At 39.6% G+C, this 22,633-nt stretch overlaps 1 protein-coding gene across 1 annotated transcript in view; it reads left to right on the forward strand.

The window, feature by feature from the left end:
• The window catches only part of fbxo7 (F-box protein 7), a 39,423-nt gene extending 17,821 nt beyond the window's left edge, over positions 1-21,602 (forward strand). Inside the window, exons 3-9 of the mRNA XM_060839390.1 lie at positions 4,799-5,291; positions 8,435-8,576; positions 14,182-14,265; positions 16,376-16,471; positions 18,289-18,465; positions 19,770-19,801; positions 20,593-21,602. Coding sequence (XP_060695373.1) covers positions 4,799-5,291; positions 8,435-8,576; positions 14,182-14,265; positions 16,376-16,471; positions 18,289-18,465; positions 19,770-19,801; positions 20,593-20,973 — 1,405 coding nt within the window. The 3' untranslated portion in view covers positions 20,974-21,602. The remainder of the gene's footprint in view (positions 1-4,798; positions 5,292-8,434; positions 8,577-14,181; positions 14,266-16,375; positions 16,472-18,288; positions 18,466-19,769; positions 19,802-20,592) is intronic.
• The last annotated feature ends 1,031 nt before the right edge of the window (positions 21,603-22,633 follow it).

The following is a 22,633-nucleotide window of genomic DNA, read 5'->3' on the forward strand; positions in this document are numbered from 1 at the left end:
CCTGTTTACATTAAGAATGGCAAGACCAATCCTTACACTCTTTAAATTTATTGTGTGAAGTTGGATACCACATTCTCCATAATTTGAGACATTGATGTAATCCTTCTTCAGACCTTAAACAAAGGATAAACACTAGCAGCAATTAAGTAGCGACAGTGCAAAGAGGAGCAGAAGAAAGTAAAAATAGTCATGAGAGAAATATGGCAAGATAGTTACACTAATTAACGAGTTAATAACAAGAATAAAGCGAATGAAAGATTGGCATATGCATGCAGCTGAAGTGGCAGGAATGAGTAGAAAGAAGAAAAGTTAGCAAAATGGAACAGTTTGAATGAGGGGTGGGGTGGGGGAAAGGAATTAACCAAGAGCAAATAAGCGCTGAAAATCGGATTTGTAAAATGTAGAACGGATCACACTGCCTCTGGAATCTGAGGCAATATTTGTAGTAAGTATGGGAAGAGGAGAGCCAGGAGCTCTCTATCTTTCATGGGAACTGTTTCCCCTCCCATGCAAGATAGGGAAGATTGCATTTGGTATGCTTTCTTTATTGGTCAGGGCATCGGGTATGGGAGTTGGGAGGTCATGTTGTGCTGTAAAGGACATTGGTTAGACCACATTTGGAATATTGTGTGCAATTCTGGTCTTTCTGCTAAAGGAAGGATGTTGTGAAACTTGAAAGGGTTCAGAAAAGGTTTAAAGGATGTTGCCAAGGTTGGAGGGTTTGACTATATTGAGAGGCCGAATAGGCTGAGGCTGTTTTCCCTGGAGCGTCGGGGCTGAGGGGTGACCTTTATAGAGGTTTATAAAATTATGAGGGGCATGGATAAGGCGAATAGACAAGGTCTTTTCTCTGAATGGGTGAGTCCAGAACCAGAGGGCATAGGTTTAAGATGAGAGGGGTAAAATTTAAAAAGGACGTAAGGGGCAATTGTTTATACAGCTGGTGCATTTATGAAATGAGCTGCTAGAGGAAGTGAGGAGGCTGCTACAGTGACAGCATTTAAAAGGCATCTGGATGGGTGTATGAATAGGAAGGGTTTAGAGGGATATGGGCCAAGTGTTGGCAGATGGGACTAGATTAAGTTAGGATACCTGGTCGGCATGGACGAGTTGGACAAAAGGGACTCTTTCCATGTTGTACATCTCTGTGAGCTCATTGGGTTAACAGGCAGGCCATTGAGGAGCTATTTCAACTTTTCAGTCATGAGCCATACGGAGCACAATGATAGTGCACATCAGGGTTTGAATATATCAGCTAATCCTGGGGCCAGTGTAGTCACTGGCTAGTACATTTAAAAGACTTAAAAGATGTGATGATGGGTGAAAGTGGGAAGAATGTTTGTATGATAGAGTCATAGAGATGTACAGCATGGAAACAGACCCTTCAGTCCAACCCGTCCATGCCGACCAGATATCCCAACCCAATCTAGTTCCACCTGCCAGCACCTGGCCCATATCCCTCCAAACCCTTCCTACTCATATACCCATCCAGATGCCTCTTAACAAGGTTTGTGTGAAGATTTGTAGCTCGGGTGCTCGTTGTTGTGGTTCTGTTCGCCGAGCTGGAAGTTTTTGTTGCAAACGTTTCATCCCCTGGCTAGGTGACATCATCAGTGCTTTGGAGCCTCCTGCGAAGCTGGATACAGGGTATACAGGAAAGCAACACACACAGACCAAGTCCTAAACTATGAAAGTAACCACCCCAACACACACAAACGAAGCTGCATCAGGACACTATTCAAAAGGGCTACAACACACTGCAGTACACCAGAACTGCAAAAAGAAGAGGAGGAACACCTATACAAGGTACTCGCCAAAAACGGATACCCGTGCAACTTCATCAACAGATGCCTAAGAGAAAGACCACGGAACGAGGACATGCCACAACCCAAAGGACTAGCCACACTACCATACATCAGGAGCGTTTCTGAACTGACAGCCAGACTACTGCGTCCCTTAGGACTCATAACGGCACACAAACCAATAGCCACGCTCAGACAACAAACTCACTAGAACGAAGGACCCGATACCCAACATGAGCAAAACTAATGTAGTGTACAAAATACCATGCAAAGACTGCACAAAACACTATATAGGACAAACAGGAAGACAGCTAACAATCCGCATACATGAACATCAACTAGCCACGAAACGACATGACCAGCTATCCCTAGTAGCCACACACACAGACAACAAGCAACATGAATTCGACTGGGACAACACCACTATCATAGGGCAAGCCAGACAGAGAACAGCCAGGGAATTCCTAGAGGCATGGCATTCATCTACAAACTCCATCAACAAACACATCGACCTGGACCCAATATACCAACCACTACAGCGGACAGCTGAAACTGATAACCGGAAGCGGCAAGGACAGACCACTATAAATACCAGAAGAAACATGAAAGAAGCGCTTCGCAGGAGGCTCCAAAGCACTGATGATGTCACCTAGCCAGGGGACGAAATGTTTGCAACAAAAACTTCCAGCTCGGCGAACAGAACCACAACAGATGCCTCTTAAATATTACAATTGTACCAGCCTCCACCACTTTCTCCGGCAGCTCATTCCATACATGTACCACCCTCTGTGTGAAGAGGTTGCCCCTTAGGTCTCTTTTATATCTTCCCCCTCTCGCCCTAAACCTATGCCCTCTAGTTCTGGACTCCCTGACCTAAGGGAAAAGACTTTGCCTATTTATCCTGTCCATGCCCCTCGTAATTTTGTATACTTCTATAAGGTCACTCTTCAGCCTCCAACGCTCCAGGGAAAACAGCCCCAGCCAGTTCAGCCTCTCCCTATAGCTCAAATCCTCCAACCCTGGCAACATCCTTATAAAGCTTTTCTGAACCTTTACAAGTATCACAGCATCCTTCCTATGGCAGAGAGACCAGAACTGCAGGCAGTATTTCAATAGTGGCCTAACAAATATCCTGCACAGCCACAACATGAGCTACCAATTCCTACACTCTGCACAGAACAATAAAGAAAAGCATACCAAACACCACCTTCACGATCTAGCTGTGACTCAACTTTCAAGGAGCTATGAACTTGCACTCCAAGGTATCTTTGCTCAGCAACACTCCCGAGGACCTTAGCATTAAGTGTATGAATCCTGCCCTGGTTTGCTTTTCCAAAATGCAGCACCTCACATTTATTTAAGTTATAAATCTACCACTCCTCGGCCCATTGGCCCATCTGATCAAGATCCTATTATACTCTGAGGTAATCTTCTTTGTTGGCCACTACACCTCCAATTTTAGTATCATCTGCAAACTTACTATGTTCACATCCAAATCTTTTATATAAATGATGTAAAGCAGCGACCCCAGCATCAATCCTTGTGGAAAACCACTGGTCACAGGCCTCCAGTCTGAAAAGCAACCTCCACCATCACCCTCTGTCTTTGACCTTCAATCCAGTTCTGTATCCAAATAGCTAGTTCTCCCTCTATTCAGTGTGATCTAACTATGCTAACCAGTTTACCATGAGGAACCTTATCGAATGCCTTACTGAAGTCCATATAGATCATGTCCACCACTCTGCCCTCATCAATCCTCTTCAATCGGTGCAATGAAACAGAACTGTCAATGGCGGACATTGAACAAAACTTTGAGAGGAGGTCACTCTGGAAACTGTATGAAGAAAAAAGCTCTTCAGTGGGGTAAAAACCATTACTTTTATGCACAATTCTAGACCAAGGATAATAAATATCTGATCATCTATGTTAATACATTCTAGACAATGGTCCATCCACAATTGAGTACACAATATTTTCTTTTTGTTCTCATCCTTTTTATGCCAATTCCTGCTGCTGTATAGCTTCTGGGTAATTAAAACCTCAGTAATTTGCCCAAGTTGACACTTTGTTCATCCAGCCATATAAATGCAAAGAGTGTTAATCAAAGATTTGAGCCTTGGAGACCATCACTGCTAAGCCTGCTCTTGTCTTTAACCAAAGCCCATACACAGACACTTTGAGTAGCAGCAAATGGATAGTAATTGTCAAGTCCCATTGTTCCGAGGCTGAGATTATGCAATGGATTACATAACCGAACTGATAGGAGTGCATTAGCTGCTCAACAGCTTGTGACTTTGAATACTAAAATACAACATAAGCTCATTCACTATTGAATGTTTATCAACTTGTTGGGTCAGTTATCTTTTTTCAGGAATGTAAAGAAGAGGTAAAGGCTTGCGTGTGGCAACATACACTCCCTACTCTAATGTAATATATGTAATACTATCTTACTTTGATACAACTGTGGCTTTCCAAGTGGGAAATGTCGTGCTTTTAGAGAATGCCACTACTCTGATTGTTACTTTATACAGCCACAGAATAGGTGCCAGCCTGTGACTAAATTTTATTATTATAAAATAGCTGTTTTTGTAACAGGGAACATCTTCAGTTCTGCAATGTTTATTGATTTGGATATGACCATGATACAATTCTAAGTGTGGCAGTGTATGCTGCTATATAACACTATCAGCTGCAGCTATATAACACAAAACAATTCTAATTATGCAGCAAATTCGGTGTGTGGCCACTTGTGCTGTTACCCAATACTACTACTTTGTAATAATCTATACTGTCATACACCACTAGACCTCATATGATCATTAATGTATTAGAGAGCATCAACCCATTGTTTTTTGAGGCACAAGAAATGTATTCTTTAATTTGAGGGGATTAATAACTGCAATGGAATTTGTGCAAATGTTTCTGTATTTGTGCAGCAAATTAAGGGTTTATGTCTCTGTTTTAACTTATATATTGTTGTCTGCTATTTTTTAAAGTTCTGATACGGAATTCAACATCAGTTTAAATGGGAAAGATGTTCTGACTGATGACCAGCAAACAATGAGATCGATAGGAATAGTCTCAGGGGATTTGATCTGCTTAATACTACCTGATGCCTTTGCTCTCTCTGCCTCTGGATCAACATCAGACTTGAATGTAAACGAGAAACCATCACACTCAAATATTGCTCAGAATCAGCACCTTGCGATTGATGGGAATAGACTCGAGTCCAATCATCAGATTAATGCTCATGCACATCAGCAGTCCGAAGCAAATGTCCAGAATTCATCACCTGATGAGATGTGTATGACATTTGAAGACACCCCAGCAAAATATCCAGATGAACCAATGCTGTGCAGTGAAGCAATGGATGGAATGGTGCCACATTCATTAGAAACCCTTTATCATTCTGCTGAGTGCACCAACCCAAAGGAAGCTTTGATTGTAGTGCTTCATCTGCTCATGCTGGAGGCAGGATACATTCCGCAGGTAAACAATCTGAGTGACCTGGAATTCATTATAAGATCTGCACATATACAGTTTTCCAACATTGATATCCAAACATCAGAAGCTTTAGATCAAAACAGAATGAATTTATTTTATGATGAATGGAATCATGGTTAACTTCCCAAATCTTCACCATGTGCATCACCCATTCTGTTCTGAACTTTTCTCTATGTTTAAAATGAGTCCCTGTCTTTGACAACACAAAATTGTCCTATACTTGTGCTTTTTATCAGTGTATTCAGTCTGCAAGATGTTGAAAACTGTTCTTCCATTTTCCTTTCCTTAAACAAATATAAAAATTGTTATTGTACTCTTTTATATATAAATACACCAGAATAAGAACATTCTCTGAGAGTAGCCAACATTTATCCCCAAATCAAGGCCTCCGAAAGAAGATTAAATGGTTATCTCTGCTACGGTATTTGCACATTGACTATCATCTGTCTATAAAACAGTAGTAACTATACTTAAGAAGCAATTAATTGGTGAAAATGCTTTAGTCTGTTGTGAGAGTTTTACCACACCAATATCTATACATTGAATTGAGTAGAAAAAAGACTTTCAGAAATGTAGACATTTCATTGTAAATTTACAGAACAGAATAATCATCAGTTTCTGCTTGTCCCTATCCAGAGCCAACCCCCAACTTGGAAAGAATTTAACTCCTTACTTAGACTACCGCCATTAAACTAAACTAAATCAGAACAACAAAATTTGGCTCTAAATGTTTACTGTTTGGAGATGTTATTACACATGTGTGGAGTAGGTGGGACTTTTGAATCAGGGTCTTCTGACACACTATGCCACAAGAGCTCCTAACAACTGAGCTGTAGCTATGTTTAATCAACCTGACACATATGATGAATATCTAGTATAGGTGGGAATTGAACTCGGACCTTCTCGCCCAGAGCTCCAAAGTCTTATATAAAACCCAGTTTTTTTTTAATATTAACTGAGGAAAGAATGTTAGCCAGGACTCATTCCTTACTCATCAAATTTGCCACTGGATATTTAATATTGACACAAACTACCATCAACTACTCTCAGTCACACTCATGACTTATTTGCAGAGCAATGACTTTTAACAGTGAGCCCCATCTCTACTGCACAAAATGGTTAGTCTAGATTATGATCTAAATTTCACAAAGTTCTTGCCTAACTGAAAATAGCGACCCTCAGTCTATGTACTGAAATATTGAAGTGACCAGACAAGTTGAGAAGGCTGTTAATAAAGCCAAGAATCCCCAAGAGCAACAGAGTATATTAACATGATGTTAAACTGCAATAAAATACTAGTATGATGATGCTGCTCCTTTAACAAGGTTATTTTGTCCTTATTTTTCTTCGGGAGGCATCATAAAGGCAGAGGTTCCGATATGTCTGGAAGTATCTACTTGAAGATGCCTTTAAGCATTTTTTTTTAAAACACCCGTACAATGAAACGGGAGTAGTCAGTTCTCCCAGTTCAGGGTTTTATCTCGGTTTGGTTTTAGCAAACAATCTGTTTGAGCTGCTGGTCAAGTTTTAGCTGGCATCTAAGGGAACAGCGCCATGCTGATCCTCTCTCTCTGACATCTCTCTCCTATAAGGATCTGTGCTCAATTTTACTTTTTTTGTCAAGGGGGTATTATGTGATGTTGCAGGAAATCAGAACAGATCTTTGTTAAGTAGCGTTTTTGTGTTGGTTGGGTTTTTAGACAGGTTACATTATGCTAATTTCAGTTCTTGTTTGTTTGTGTTGCATTCAGTAGTCTATAAATAAATTCTGTTTTGTTTAAAACTGAATAGTTGGGCCAGCTGCATCACTTCTGGAATATCCATTGTATACCTACTTAAAACAACTAGAAAAGGTACGGTCTGAGCTGCCTTCTTGAAATGTTTTGAGGGGATCTGGCCTGATCCATAACACTTGGGATGCTTGAGATGGATTACTTTATTAAATTCTGGGCACCACTCTTAGAGGTTTTAAGGTCTTGATGAGGTTGTAGAAGAAATTTACAGAAATGTTACGAGTAATTAAAGTCTTCAGATATGTACAAACACTGGAGAAGCCAGAGTTGTTGTTCTTGCGAAAAAAGAAGTTTTTTGGTTTATATAGCTGGAGAAGCAGTTATAATTTGAAGTTGAGGTTAACAATCCATTTAAGGGCTTCCACTGACACATGAGTTGTTGTGATGTAACCTTAAGTGGATGTCAGGCAGAAGTTCAGTTAATGGATAAAACAAAGAACTGTGGATGCTGGAGATTGGAAACCAAAACAAAGCCTGCTGGTGAAGCTCAGCGGTTCTAACAGCATCCATGAGGAGAAAGCTGCGTCAGTGTTTCGAGTCCAGTGCTGCTTCATTAGAACTGTTAGCAGCATCTAGGAAAACATGGTATTTATGCTGAAGTTGAGGTGGGGGAGGGGAGAGATGAACAGATGGGCAGAGATGTTATGTTATGGATTACTTTTAGATCAGTCAACCAAGCGCACTTCCTCTTAGGCCTGTTATCACACAGGTTGCTTTCAGTACAGCTCACCTATTCCCTCCTCCTCTTAGCTCTTATTATCACATATTCAACTTGACTTCTATCCTGGCCTGTTACTCAATTCTTTTTTTTTAACCTGGCCCTTTCATATCACTATAGTGCACGCTCTCTTTCTCTGGGCTCCATCTCTACCCTACCTCCCTGTCCCGTCATCAGCATAAGTGCCAATTTTTCCCAGATGCTGACCGTTCTGATGAAGAGTCACCAGACATGAAACATTAATCTTGCTTCCTTCCTGTGGATAATGCCAGACCTGTTGAGTTTTTCCAGGGGGAATCTGTTTTTGTTTCAATTAATGGGTAGTGGATTGACTTGGGACTTGTTGGAATGCATTCTAGGATATTAAAGGAAGTAGCTACTGTGATAGTGGATGCATTGGTAGTCATTTTCCAAGAATCCTTAGGTTCTGGAAAAGTTCTGTAAGTTTGCCATACTTATCAATGTGACATATTTATTCAGAAAGGGAAAAGACCAAATCATCCTTGTACACCTATGCTGGTTGAGGCCTGAACTTGATACCTTAGTGAGAACTTATAAGAATTCTGAGAAGGGAATGATTATGATATGCAACAAGTATTACCCTTGTGTTTTTACAGGGTACTGGACAGAAGATTTCCCAAATGCCTGAGAAATGGAAGAATGAAGGTGTCTATAGACTACAGTACAATCACCCACTCTGTGAAGATGGGTCCGCTACTCTCTCTTGCATCCCAATGGGAAATCTGGTTGTAGTTAATGGTAATGCATATTAACCTTTTGGAAGGAGTACACTCCATTAGTTTGAGATGTACAGTATTGTTTTACCTTGTATGACCTTTTGATTGGAATATACGTGCATTTGTTTAGGCAATCAAACCTTTGATCTAAATGGAAATTAGTTTCACTTTTTCTCTCTCGCTCTGTTATGAAACATTGTAAATTTTTACTTGATCTTACAAGAATTATTCAATGTATGCTTCAATGAAGGCCAAGTTCCCAGAGTGGAATCAGTATGTCCAAATCAAAATTGCACACTATACTATAGGTGTAGTCTCACCAAAGCCCTGTACAATTGCAGCAAAACCTCTTTATTAAAGAAAAAGAGAGATCCTATAAAGTGGCTAAGAACAGTGGGAAATCAGAAGATTGGGAAGGATACAAAAACAAACAGAGGATAACAAAGAGTGTAATAAGAAAGGAGAGGATCAAATATGAAGGTAGGCTAGCCAGTAATATTAGAAATGATAGTAAAAGTTTCTTTCAGTACATAAGAAACAAACGACAGGCAAAAGTAGACATTGGGCCACTTCAAACTGATGCAGGAAGCCTAGTGATGGGAGATAAGGAAATAGCAGGAGAACTTAACAAGTACTTTGCGTCAGTTTTCACAGTGGAAGACATGAGTAATATCCCAAAAATTAAAGGGAGTCACGGGGCTGAGTTGAGTATGGTTGCCGTTACGAAAGAGATAGTGCTAGAAAAGTTAAAAAGTCTTAAAATTGATAAATCTCCTGGCCCCGATGGGATACACCCTAGAGTTCTGAGAGGGGTGGCTGAGGAAATAGCAGAGGCATTGGTTGAGATCTTTCAAGAGTCGCTGGAGTCAGGAAAGGTCCTGGATGATTGGAAGATGGCTGTTGTAACCCCCTTGTTCAAGAAAGGATCAAGACAAAAGATGGAAAATTATAGGCCAATCAGCTTAACCTCGGTTGTTGGTAAAATTCTAGAATCCATCATTAAGGATGAGGTTTCTAAATTCTTGGAAAAGCAGAGTCTGATTAGAACAAGTCAACTTGGATTTAGTAAGGGGAGGTCATGCCTGACAAACCTGTTGGAATTTTTTGAAGAGGTAACAAGCAGGTTAGACCAGGGAAACCCAGTGGATGTGGTCTATCTAGACTTTCAAAAGGCCTTTGATAAGCTGCCACACGGGAGGCTGCTGAGCAAGGTGAGGGCCCATGGTGTTCGAGGTGAGTTGCTGGGATGGATTGAGGATTGGCTGTCTAACAGAAGGCAGAGAGTTGGGATAAAAGGTTCTTTTTCAGAATGGCAGCCAGTGACGAGCGGTGTCCCACAGGGTTCAGTGTTTGGGCCGCAGCTGTTCACGTTATATATTAATGATTTGGATGAGGGGACTGGGGGCATTCTAGCGAAGTTTGCCGATGATACGAAGTTAGGTGGACAGGCAGGTAGTACTGAGGAAGTGGGGAGGCTACAGAAGGATCTAGACAGGTTGGGAGAGTGGTCCCGGAAATGGCTGATGGAATTTAACGAGAGCAAGTGCGAGGTCTTGCACTTTGGCAAAAAGAATAAAAGCATAGACTACTTTGTAAATGGTGAGAAAATTCGTAAAGCCAAAGTACAAAGGAATCTGGGAGTGCTAGTCAAGGATTCTCTAAAGGTAAACATGCAGGTTGAGTCCGTGATTAAGAAAGCGAATGCAATGTTGCCTCTTATCTCAAGAGGGTTGGAATATAAAAGCAGAAATGTGCTACTGAGACTTTATAAAGCTCTGGTTAGGCCCCATTTGGAGTACTGTGTCCAGTTTTGGTCCCCACACCTCAGGAAGGACATACTGGCACTGGACGTGTCCAGCAGAGATTCACACGGATGATCCCTGGAATGGCAGGTCTCACATATGAGGAACGGCTGAGGATACTGGGATTATATTCATTGGAGTTTAGAAGGTTAAGGGGAGACTTAATAGAGACGTACAAGATAATACATGGCTTGGAAAGGGTAGACGCTAGGAAATTGTTTCCGTTAGGCGAGGAGACTAGGACCCGTGGACACAGCCTTAGAATTAGAGGGGGTCAATTCAGAACAGAAATGCGGAGACATTTCTTCAGCCAGAGAGTGGTGGGCCTGTGGAATTCATTGCCACGGAGTGCAGTGGAGGCCGGGACGCTAAATGTCTTCAAGGCCGAGATTGATAGATTCTTGTTGTCTCGAGGAATTAAGGGCTACGGGGAGAACGCTGGCAAGTGGAGTTGAAATGCCCATCAGCCATGATTGAATGGCGGAGTGGACTCGATGGGCCGAATGGCCTTACTTCCACTCCTAGTCTTATGGTCTTATTCTTCAGTTCAAGGCGGCACAGTGGCACAGTGGTTAGCACTTCTGCCTCACAGCGCCAGGGACCTGGGTTCAATTCCCGCCTCAGGCGACTGACTGTGTGGAGTTTGCACATTCTCCCCGTGTCTGCGTGGGTTTCCTCCGGGTGCTCCGGTTTCCTCCCACAGTCCAAAGATTTGTGGGTCAGGTGAATTGGCCATGATAAATTGCCCGTAGTGTTAGGCAAGGGGTAAATGTAGGGGTATGGGTGGGTTGCGCTTCGGCAGGTCGGTGTGGACTTTTTGGGCCGAAGGGCCTGTTTCCACACTGTAAGTAATCTAATCTAATCTAATGTAAGTAATCTAATCTAATCTAATCTTCCTTTGCAATAAGGCCAATAATGTTTTTCCTACTTTCTTATTGTACCTGGATGCTAAATTTTTATCATTTTTGTAAGAGTACACCCATCTCTAGAATTAACATTTGAACGTTTCACTCATTGTAAGAGTAGAAAACACAATACTCTTAATTTAAACTAAATCTCATGATTTCCCAATCATTTCCACATGCTTACTCAATCGTTATAACCTGTATACCTTTGCATCTGCGCTGTCCTCAGTTTGCACTCTCATCCAGCCATGTACCGTCAGCAATCTGAGATGATTTACTTTGTCTCTTCTTCTAAGTTGGGAGCAGAAGTTGTAACTGAGGCCCCTAGCTTTGATCCCTGTGACACTCCACAAGTCAAAGCCTGTCATCTTCTTCAGAATGCCTCATTTATGCCTTCTTTGCTTTCTATTTACCAATCCTTTGCCAGTGCTAATATATCACACCTACCTCCATGTGCCCTTATCTTGTGTATTTTATTTTATGAAGCATCTTGTTCAATTCCTTTGGAAATCCAAGTACACTGCTGTCCCCATTATATGTATTCCATTAGCTACATCTGCAAACAAACACTAACAATTTTTTCCAAATAGTCTTTTCACTTTGAAAAGATTTGTCTTGGTGTTGACTTGTTCTAATCATTTTGTACTTATCTAATTGCATTGTTAAAAGTTCAAGCATTAGATCCCAGTATCTTCCCAATGACTAACTGGCCAAGCTAACTGACCTGTAAATCTCTCTTTCTCTCCTGCTTCTGCATTGAATAATGTTAAAAATCACAAAACACATCAGATACAATCACATAGCAAAAGCTGTCACCTTTTCTTAAAATAAAACCTTAAGTTATCTCAGGAATGAGACTTGGATAAAGTTCTGAGATTTACATATTAATGAGTCAAAACCTGCAATCCATTCTAAAGCATGACCGTATGATCTAGTGCTATAGATTCTGTCCTATGGTCCTGCCCCACTAGCTACCTGACGAAGGAGCGGTTCTCTGAAAGGTAGTGCTTCCAATTAAACCTGTTGGACTATAACCTGGTGTTGTGTGATTTTTAACTTTGTCCAGCCAGTCCAACATCAGCACCTTCTCATCCAACCTCGGCACCTTCTCATCATGCCTGCTTGAATAGCAATTTTATAGCTTTCAACCTGCTGGAAGTGGTCCAACTTTCTGAGGATTTTTAGAGAATCCTCCTCAATGCATCACTAGATCTGCAGCTATCTCTTGGAAAACCCTAGAATGTAGAACCTTGTGATTTGTCAGATTTTAGTTCCTTGACTTTTTCTGCTAAATGTTTATCTGATATTAATTGCATCATTTCCTCACACTGATTAGCCCCATGTTTGCCTTCCACTTCTGTTATATATATTTGCCTTCAGTAAGATAGATACATAATGTTTGTTCAAGGTTTCTCCTAGTTCCTCATATCCCGTGATGATTTCTTCCTGTTAGTACTTTTCGGTGACCAACGTTTGCTTTATATTCTCCTCATACATTTGTAAATCTTACAATCAGTTTTTATATTCATGGCTTGTTTGCTCTTGCATTTCATTTTTTTCCTTGTTTTAAATTTTGTTGACCTTTTACTGGTTGTTAAAACTCCCAATCTTCATACCTACTACTGTTCTTTATAACATTATAAACCCTCTTAATCTAGTACTATCCGTAACCTCCTTTGTAAGTCACAAGTGGATCTTGGAGTTTTTCAATGGGACATACTCTTTAAACAAAATTTTAAATTTTAAGCAAGTGATTTGCATTGTTTTTTAATGCCATATGTTTTCATCTATTTGCCCATCAATCTTAGCCAACTCTCCCAACATACCTATGTAATTGGCTTAAAGTTTATGATACTTGTACAAAGTGGGTGATGCTGTGATATTGTGAGCTTCATGTAGATTCTGCAAAATTAGCAGAGCGTTTTTGTTCATATGGAAGAATTTGTAATATATTTTAGGACACTGAGGTTATGAGAAGCCTATATTAATACAAGTGAATTTGTGCACACTGACCGAGCCCACAGCATGGAGCACATTGACCTGTTAACCTATTTTGGTACCATATGCCTGTTTTACATTGAACAGTCAAATGAAACCTACTGCATTTACTTGACAGATGGATGGAGTCTTAGTTTGTAATATCTGAAAACTGCATCTTCAATAATGTAATACTGAAATGTCAAATGTGTGGTGAGTGATGCAATTTTCGGATCAGGCTTATCAGCTATGCAAGGATCCACAGAATCCATGACCAATGACATGGAATTTCCTGGTGGGCAATTATACTCATTAGAGAGTGATTGCTGGTAACAGAAATGTCATTCAAGTTTGTGTGTTATTAATGTAAGAGGTAAAATGAACCATTTTAATGTTTAAAACTGGATGGCGACTGACCAGGGAATAGTTTATAAGTATACTTTGGTAGCTGCGTCTTGTTTCCAATTCTTGTGCCATGATAATTAGCTTAAGAGAGATTTTTGCTTTTAAAGCCAATGCAATTCTGATTTGCATATCATTTTTGCACAGTTACTCCAAAGACTAAGCTCAAATTCCTTTATTCTGGATGAGCATCTGAATCTTCATAATGTTTGGCCAAGATTTGGCTACTCACCAGTTTTGGGTTTCAAATTGAACATGTATCCCACCACTCAATGGTGTTGTATTAATCCTCCAGTATGCTGCCCTTTAAGCTTATTATTGAAATTCTCCATCAAAGATGAAATATTACTAGAGCTCTGTGTTAGATATTTTTATATCAACTTGTTTAGATATGCGATGACCCCACCTCTGGAACAGGTGGGACTTGAACTTAGACCTCCTGGCTCTGAGATGGGAACACAAGAGCCTTCAGAATTTTAGTTTGATTGTGAATGCATGAACACCTGCTGATTGTATCAATGATTTTCCTTATCTCTGACAGCCACGCTGAAGATAAATGAGAATGTCAAAAGTGTAAAGAGAGTACAATTGCTTCCTGCATCCTATGTTTATGTAAATAGACTGGGTAAGCTCTGTTCATAATTTCTGTTCTGGAATTTTTCACCGCTTTTTAAATGTGCATGTTTCTATGACACAGTTACTATGAAAGGCAAAAATATATCTACATTTTAAACTAAGTATCACAATACTGGTAACAGCATTAATGTAACTCTGTTCTAGTGGGACATGGGATTGTCATTTTCTGCTAAATTACAGAGACTTTTATACTTTGGATTCATACTGACTGGGAACTACCAAATTCAAGACCAGTATGACTTAACATAAGTCCACAGATGGAAGGATGTAGCCTACTGTAGTAATTAGATTCTTGCATATCACTTCATGTTTTTTGATTGAATGTTTCATCAGCGAAAAGTTTGGTTATTTGCTTCAGTAAAGCATACTACAAGACCAGTCAAAACGGATCATGATTAGCTTTATATAGCGCCTTGGAGCTCCTTCGTAGATGTCTGACCAGTGTGTGCTTTTTTAATGTTGAGACTAATGTATTATTGTCATTACCTTCTCCATGTGCATGCATGTGAATGTTGCTATGAATAGCCACAAGAGAGATTCCCCAAGTTATTATAGTTTCTGGTGGATATCCCAAGCCATTAAGCTTCCCGAGGAAGGATGGGGCCTCTACTTTCTTCACTCACCTACCTTGGTTGGTTGCAATAAGGTTAACTTATGCCTTCCTTGTGGATGCCTTTTACCTAGAGCAAATGAATTTGTTTCAAAAGGAGCCAATTTTAACTGGGCATCCTTGAGTTAACTAAAGTGAGTTTGTTATTTATTAAGTGCAAAAGGAATGAAAAGTGCAGTGCAGGCGTAACCGCACACAAATTAGGAGTAAGTAAATGCAATTAAAAAGAAAACAGTTAAAAGACATGTGGATCTGTCTCTTTGGGTGGTTTGTGAATAATAGATTGTGAAATGTTGATATCTGAACAGTCGAATTCAGGATTTTTAACAATGTCACCTAACTGTAAAAGTTTTGTCCTGTTTCCTTCCGACTGGTTTGATGGTTAATTAGCTTCTCTTACTCAGACAGTTGTTTTATCTACAATGCAAGGATGACTAGTTGGTGGTTATTTGACTGTGCCCTTCGTAACACACAAGCACTCAAATCCAGGCTAGCATTTAGAGTCATAGTCATTGAGATGTAAAGCATGGAAACAGACCCTTCGGTACAACCCATCCATGCTGTCCAGATATCCCTACCCAATCTAGTCCCATCTACCAGCACCCGGCCCATATCCCTCCAAACCCTTCCTATTCATGTACCCATCCAAATGCCTCTTAAATGTTGCAATTGTACCAGCCTCCACCACTTTCTCTGGCAGCTTATTCCATACATGTACCACCCTCTGTGTGAAAAAGTTGCCCCTTAGGTCTCTTTTATATCTTTCTCCTCTCTCCCTAAACCTATGCCCTCTAGTTCTGGACTCCCGACCCCAGGAAAAAGACTTTATCTATTTATCCTATCCACGCCCCTCATAATTTTGTAAACCTCTATAAGGTCACCCATCAGCCTCCGATGCTCCAGGGAAAACACCCCCAACCTGTCCAGCAACTTCCTATAGCTCAAATCCTCCAATCCTGGTAATATCCTTGTGCTTCAGTTTACTGAAGTCCCTTCTTCCACAAGGGAACACAGATTAGCATTGCAGTTGGTTTTTAACCCCTTTCTTTGGTATATTCCTGATAGGGTAAAACAACAAAGTCCACAAAATGTGGCTTTCTGCTGAGAGCGTGCCCTTCTCACTTCCTTCCAAAGTGTGAGAAAATTAAAGATTGGAATTGCATAATATGTAAATCAGTACTTGAGAGGTTCATGTTTCAAATGGAGGTCTTTCCCAGAGTCAGTTTTTTTAAATCACTTTTGAACATTCTGTGTCCTTTTCAGTATTTTGCTTCAGGTTACGTGTGCTCATACTTTTCTTTCTCCATATTGAATTCCCCTTTTTTTTTAGTATGGAGCATAGTTTCCTAAGTACATCTGAACAGATGTTTCTATATGCAATAGGTTTTGTGTAATCACTGTCTGTCACTAATGATAATGTAACAGAGATGTCATTTCTGGCTTAATCTTAAGATCAGCTGTAATAATAATATTTATTTGTCTTTGCAAGAGGGAGATGCTGCAAATCTGTATAAAGATCTACAAAAACTTTCCTGCATGTTCAAAGATCAACTTGTGTACCCTCTTCTCGCCAGTGCCAGGCAAGGTAAGTGCCTTGGCCTCTTTATGTCCTCTTGATATAGCCTTAAAGGAGGAGGCAGGAAATGTGAGCGACAGGGCTGTTAATTTGTATTGAACATTCATAATATTTTTAGAAAGCTGAATAAGATTCTTGGGAAGTAATTGTCTGAAAATTAGTTACTGAATTAGTTTTAATTTCAGTCACCTATGGCTGGCTTTGTAACCTGATGCTTCCCTCCAGACCAAATATGACCAAGTCTGTTCTACCAAGAATCTCAATTTTACCTCAATCTATGATTCTGCAGGAACAACAGTGTAACAGTTATGTGGATGATACTGATTTAAATTTTAAATTAATAGCACAACTCCTTATTTAACGTTCCCAAAAAATACAGTGGTAATTAAAGATACGTTAAATGGACACAATTTTTCCATAAGAAAATATGTAATAAGGGCACATTCTCCCTGTGTCTGCCTGGGTTTCCTCCAGGTACTATAGTTTCCTCCCACAATTCAAAAGTATGCAGGTCAGGTGAATTGGCCATGCTAAATTGACCATAGTGTTAGGTGCATTAGTCAGAGGTAAATGGGTCTGGGTGAATTACTCTTCGGAGGGTCAGTGTGGACTTGTTAAGCCAAAGGGCCAGTTTCCACACTGTAGGATTCTAATTCTGATTCTAATTCTAGATCGCGGAAGGAGCCTTATTAGTAAGAATGGTAAGAAGACTCAGTGTGCTCTGTAACAACATTAAAACAAATAGAAGCAGTGTTATTCAGGGAATGCTCTCACTTTACAAAGTGCTCTATTATTCAGAAATATTAATTTCATATAGATTTTCCACTGGCTTTCATATTTCTGGAATGTGTTAAATATTAACCCAAAATTTGCTGGGTTAGTTGAAATGAAGTTAAATGAAAAGGAGAGATCTATGAAACCTGGTGGTAACTTAATAATTTAAAAGATCGCCGGGATTTTGAAGTGTTTTTGTTCGGCTAAAGGAATGTGGTTTATATCAAACCTATAACTCATGCAGTAATAAACTGAAGTGTCATTGTTACTATTGAAAACCTGAAGATATTTTTAATGTAGTGAATTAGGTGTGGTAATATGGACTATTTATCAGCTGAATTTGTGATTGTCATAGATTGCGCTGTTTAGATATACAGTTGATTAGATGACATAAAAGTGAGCGCAACAGGCACAAGCAAAGTTTTAGTCTTAATTAATTGATAAACTGACGTGAAAAGCATTGATACATTAGTGACATTTGCCAGTTGTTAAACTTATCATTTGCTGAAGACTGGATAGGGTGTAAAGTTTCCAGCAATTTTGTATTGGAAAAAAGACATGAAACAGCTTACCTCACAGTAAAGCTTTAGCTAGCTCAGGGACATCAATTGATCAACGACTAGAAGTTGAGACAGAGCGGGCCAATCACCCATGATGAACTGATCAACAGACAAGTCCATGTATAGGGGTTCACTTGTGATTGTAAGGATTGTATTGGTAAGATTTCTTTGCAGTATTATTTCTACTTGACATTGCATTAGTAAAGGGCATTGAGTGCATTCTTTTGTTAGAACTGCCTTGGATTGTTAAATCTGGAGTAAACCTAGCGGTCCAGGGAAAGTGGGAATAAGAACCAGTAAGTGTTTAATTGAAATGCCTTTCCTTTCTGCTTGTTTTACATTAGAAGTGCTTTTTTCAGTGCAGGTTGTTGCATTTCAATATTTTAGTTTGGAATCAGGAATCAAAGGTTGCCTTTTTTAATTACACAAAGTATGGTTTACTTCTCATACAAAAATAGCTTTTTGTAAATGATATGTTTTAAATCCCTCCAGCTTTGAACCTCCCTGATGTATTTGGTCTTGTGGTTCTACCCCTTGAACTCAAATTGCGAATTTTCAGGCTCCTGGATGTGATTTCTATTTTATCTCTTTCAACGGTGTGCCGGGATCTTTACACAGCAACCAATGACCAACTACTTTGGAGATTTCTATACCTGAGGGACTTCAGAGGTGAGCTCGCATTGTTGAAATTCAGGAAGTCCTCTCAAGGCAGCTGGTAAACTGCTGTGTGGCCTGATAATTTATACTGCTGTTATAATACATTTATACACATGTTGCACATAATCCTAAAGTATAATGACTGTCATACTTAAAAACAGGGCATAACGTTTGCTCCACTATGAACTCTCTAATATGCTCATACCAGTATTAGGTTCTCCTGAGATACTGAAGGCCATCTATGTCCACACACAGCATGACCTGGTCAACACAAGGCTTGGGTTGATAAGTGTCAAGTAATATTAGTGCCAGGCAATAATCATCTCCAACAAGAGAATCTTGTAACTATCTCCCCTTGATGTTCAACAAAGCTATTATTGCTGAATCCCCCATTATCAACATCCTGGGGGGTACCAATTGACCAGAACCTGAACTAGATTATTATAAATAATGTGCCTACAAAAGCAGGTCAGATGCTAGAAATTGTGTGGCAAATAATTTGCCTCCTGTGTCCCAAGTGCCTGTCCATCATCTACAAGATGCAAGTCGTGAGAATGTCCACTTGCCTGGATGGGTGAAGTTTGAAAACACTTAAGAAGATCATTGCCATCCAGAACAAAGCAACCCAGTTGATTAGCACCCCATTTATCGCCTTCAAGAATTTCTTCCTTTAGTATCAAAATCTGGTGGCAGCAGTGTTTACCATCTATAAGATGCGCTGCAGCAACTCGCCCACGCTTCTTCAACAGTATCTCCCAATTCACCAATCTGTACCACCTAGAAAGATAAGACCAGCGAATGCATGAGAATGCCACAAATTCACCTCCAAGTCATATGCCATAATGACTTGAAATTATATCATTGTTCCTTCACTGTCACTGGGTCAAAATCTTAGAACTCACTTCCTGACAGCATAGTAGATGCATCTAGTTCAAGAAGGCAATTCACCATTTCCTTCTGCAGGCAACTGGGATGGACATGTCTCATGAGTGAATTAAAAAATTAATAAATAGAAAATAAATAAATCTCATTTATTGGTCATAAACTATAAAATTATTCATCATTGAACAGCCTGAAATCATGCAAGGTCCTAGCTGAGTGAAAGTTTGTTTTTCTTTCATTTGCATATATTGTAAATTTCAAATTAGATTTTAAAGGAATCATCGTAAGTTATTGAATCAGCCTTTTTTTTCTGGATTAATAAAACCTTTGAGTCACATTTAAGTGGCAAACTTTCAAATGATATGTTGTCCCTTGCCAACTGGTTCACTTTTAAATTAAGTTGAGGATTATCTAACTTTCTGTTTTTGAAACAGATTCACGAGTCAGCAGTCATGACTGGAAGAAGGTGAGTAGAGCTTTTTCTTTTGAAAATTCTCTAATTGAAAAATGTAATATTTTTATTTTATAGTTCAGAGATGACTGACTAGAACTCCAATATTGCATGAATGTCAATGCTATTTTGTTTTCACAATTGTCCTCCATGTCTGTGGGTTAGATAGAGGAGAGAGAAATCAACCAAATTTCCCACTGAACTCCCAGGACATACTGAAGGGAGGGGTGAATTAATCTCTCTTTTATATGGATTGTCCACAACCTGGCACTCGATGTTTGTACTCAGTGACGAGTTACACAGGTGCTGAAGAACTGATTTTGCCTGCCAATTTACACCCTTGCATGAGACACAGCCAAACAAAAGAGAAATTGAAGCAAGGAGACTGCTACATAATGGCAAGGGCTGTTTTCTGCTGTTGAGATGACCATGTCAAGAATAATACTGAAAGTTCTCTGGATCCAATTTTAGGAAGAAAAACATTAGAGTAAGTGATACAGGTAGTCCTGCGCCATAGTCCATCTAGCATTAGTCACTGATAAATGTCAGTAAGTTCCTAATTTTGTTAGTAATTGGGAGGATTTGTCAGATTGAGATACTGCTTTCTCCCCTCAGCATTTTAATGAGATCCATGACTGCGCTAACCTAATACAATCCCCACCCTGTTGTCTCACCAATGGCATAGAAATAGGTAAGGCAGTTGCAATAGGTTAAAAGTGAAAATAGCTAAAAGGGGAATTGACAGTTAAAGGGACTGCCAGTATTTTCTATGTCCTAACTTGAGCGTAACCGTTTTTGTTTTAAAGCTCTATAAGGAAAAATATGTGATGAGAAGGAAAACACTGCACCGAATGCCTCTCTATTTGCCACCGCCTTTGCCCCCATTTCCAGGTCAGCCTGGTCTCTTCAATCCCTTCCCCTTTGAGCCTCGCCAGTTTTATCCACCTGGGGTTATTGGAGGTGAATATGATGAGCATCCTCAGCTGCCTTACAGAGGAGATCCAATTAATCGCTTTCTACCCGGATCAGGACCGATGCCAGGGACATTGCCTCCATTTAGACCATCATTCGATCCAACAGATCCTTTGCCAGGTCAGTCAACTGGAGTGCCTGGATTTCACAGCATCAGGTTTCCAGGGAGGTCTGCTGGAGGCAGATCAGCAAACATTAGGCGTGGCATCATTTAAAAGCTCTTCAGTGAAGCTATTGGACTTTTCTGAGATCTAGTTCTTAAAGGATGGTTAGTTGCTGCAGCTCAAGTCTTTGTCAATCTTTCTTTTAAAAAAACTAAAGTAATTGCAACAGAAACATGCACAAATTATAGTATATTATATTTTAAATTTACCAAACCAAACCTGAAAGGTAAAATAAGAACTGCAAGAAATGTGGAATGTAGGGCCCCAAACGCCACTTGATCTGATAGAGTGCAATATTTATAGATTCTATTTAATATGGGCAGACAAAAGTGAATTATAGAATATTGCAGCATTTTTTTCTGAGTATGTTCATATTTTCATTTGGAATATTTCTGGAATACTTGGAATACTTTCATTTTGGAAAATCAAAGATCTTTGTTTGGAGCAAATGCTAATGAAAATTTGTACAAGGTAGGTTAAATTTGAGTAAATGATTCAAAGAAATCTACTAATGAATTTTTACTTTGCACAGAAGAGTTGCAATGCTTTTTATTTTGCTTATCAATATATTACCAAATTAAGACTCCTGTATGCTGTCTACTAGGGTGTTACTTGCTTACAGTTAAAAAAGCTTTATCATATTTACTGTGTAGTGCACAAAAATAAATTGTTTCAGATTACTTTTGAATGATTCTTTCTCAAAGCCATTTCGTACAAATCCAGGGTAACAATCTGACTGTGAAATGCAAATGGTTTTTTTTGGAGTTTGGATCAGCGCCTGATTCATTTGGATCCTTGTTCTGATGATTTGTGACGTGAGGTTTTCTTTGCATTATAAAGTTCCTCCACTTACCTGCTTCCAATTTAAGTCAAGTATCAGGGAACTTGTACTCAGTTTGTTCAGTGTAGCTTGGGTCTGCAGTTGTAATAGGCTGTTTCTTCTTAATGCTTTCCTCTGGCTAATTAAGCTCATGAGCATTAACCTGCATCTCGACACTGCATAACATGCATGTTAATACATTTATTCACCACCTAATAAAAGAACAGCAGCTTTGTTCACAATAACATTGTTAATATAACTGACTGTTATATTCATTTAAATGTGAATATATTTATTTTATAATATGAATTTATTTTGGTGTTATAACTACTTAAAGTTCCTGCATCACAACAATGACTACATTAAGTATTTAGCCATAAAGCACTTTGAGATCAGAGTGTAGAGAGACGTTTTCAGTTCTGTTTGATGTTTCAGGAACTGAAAAGTTGTGAAAAGTGATGAGATTTATACCGTAGAAGGCAGGGCACATGGGAGCGTGACAGCAAGATGATGTATTAAATGCCAAGCAACTGGGAGATTGGGTCATGCAGACAAACTGAGGTGAAGTGTTCAGCAAAGGCCCAGTGTGATTTTGATTGCCCCAGTGTAGGAGAGACCACATTGTGAATGCTGAATTCAATAGGCTAGATTAAAAAATGTACAGGTAAAGCACTGCTTCACATGGAAGGAGCCCTTGAAAAGGGACAACATAAAAGCAAAAGTATTACACCTCCTGTGGTTATATTGGAAGGTACTATAGGGGGAGTGTGAGGTGTTGAAGATGACACAGCCTATCAGGGTCTATATATGCCAGTCCATTACTTCCTAGGTCTGTTGCAGTATTCCAGTCTTGTTGCAATATTCAAACACAATCTGGGTGGAGCAGCAACT

The sequence above is a fragment of the Hemiscyllium ocellatum genome, chromosome 19, assembly GCF_020745735.1.
Source record: "Hemiscyllium ocellatum isolate sHemOce1 chromosome 19, sHemOce1.pat.X.cur, whole genome shotgun sequence".
Lineage (NCBI taxonomy): Eukaryota > Metazoa > Chordata > Chondrichthyes > Orectolobiformes > Hemiscylliidae > Hemiscyllium > Hemiscyllium ocellatum.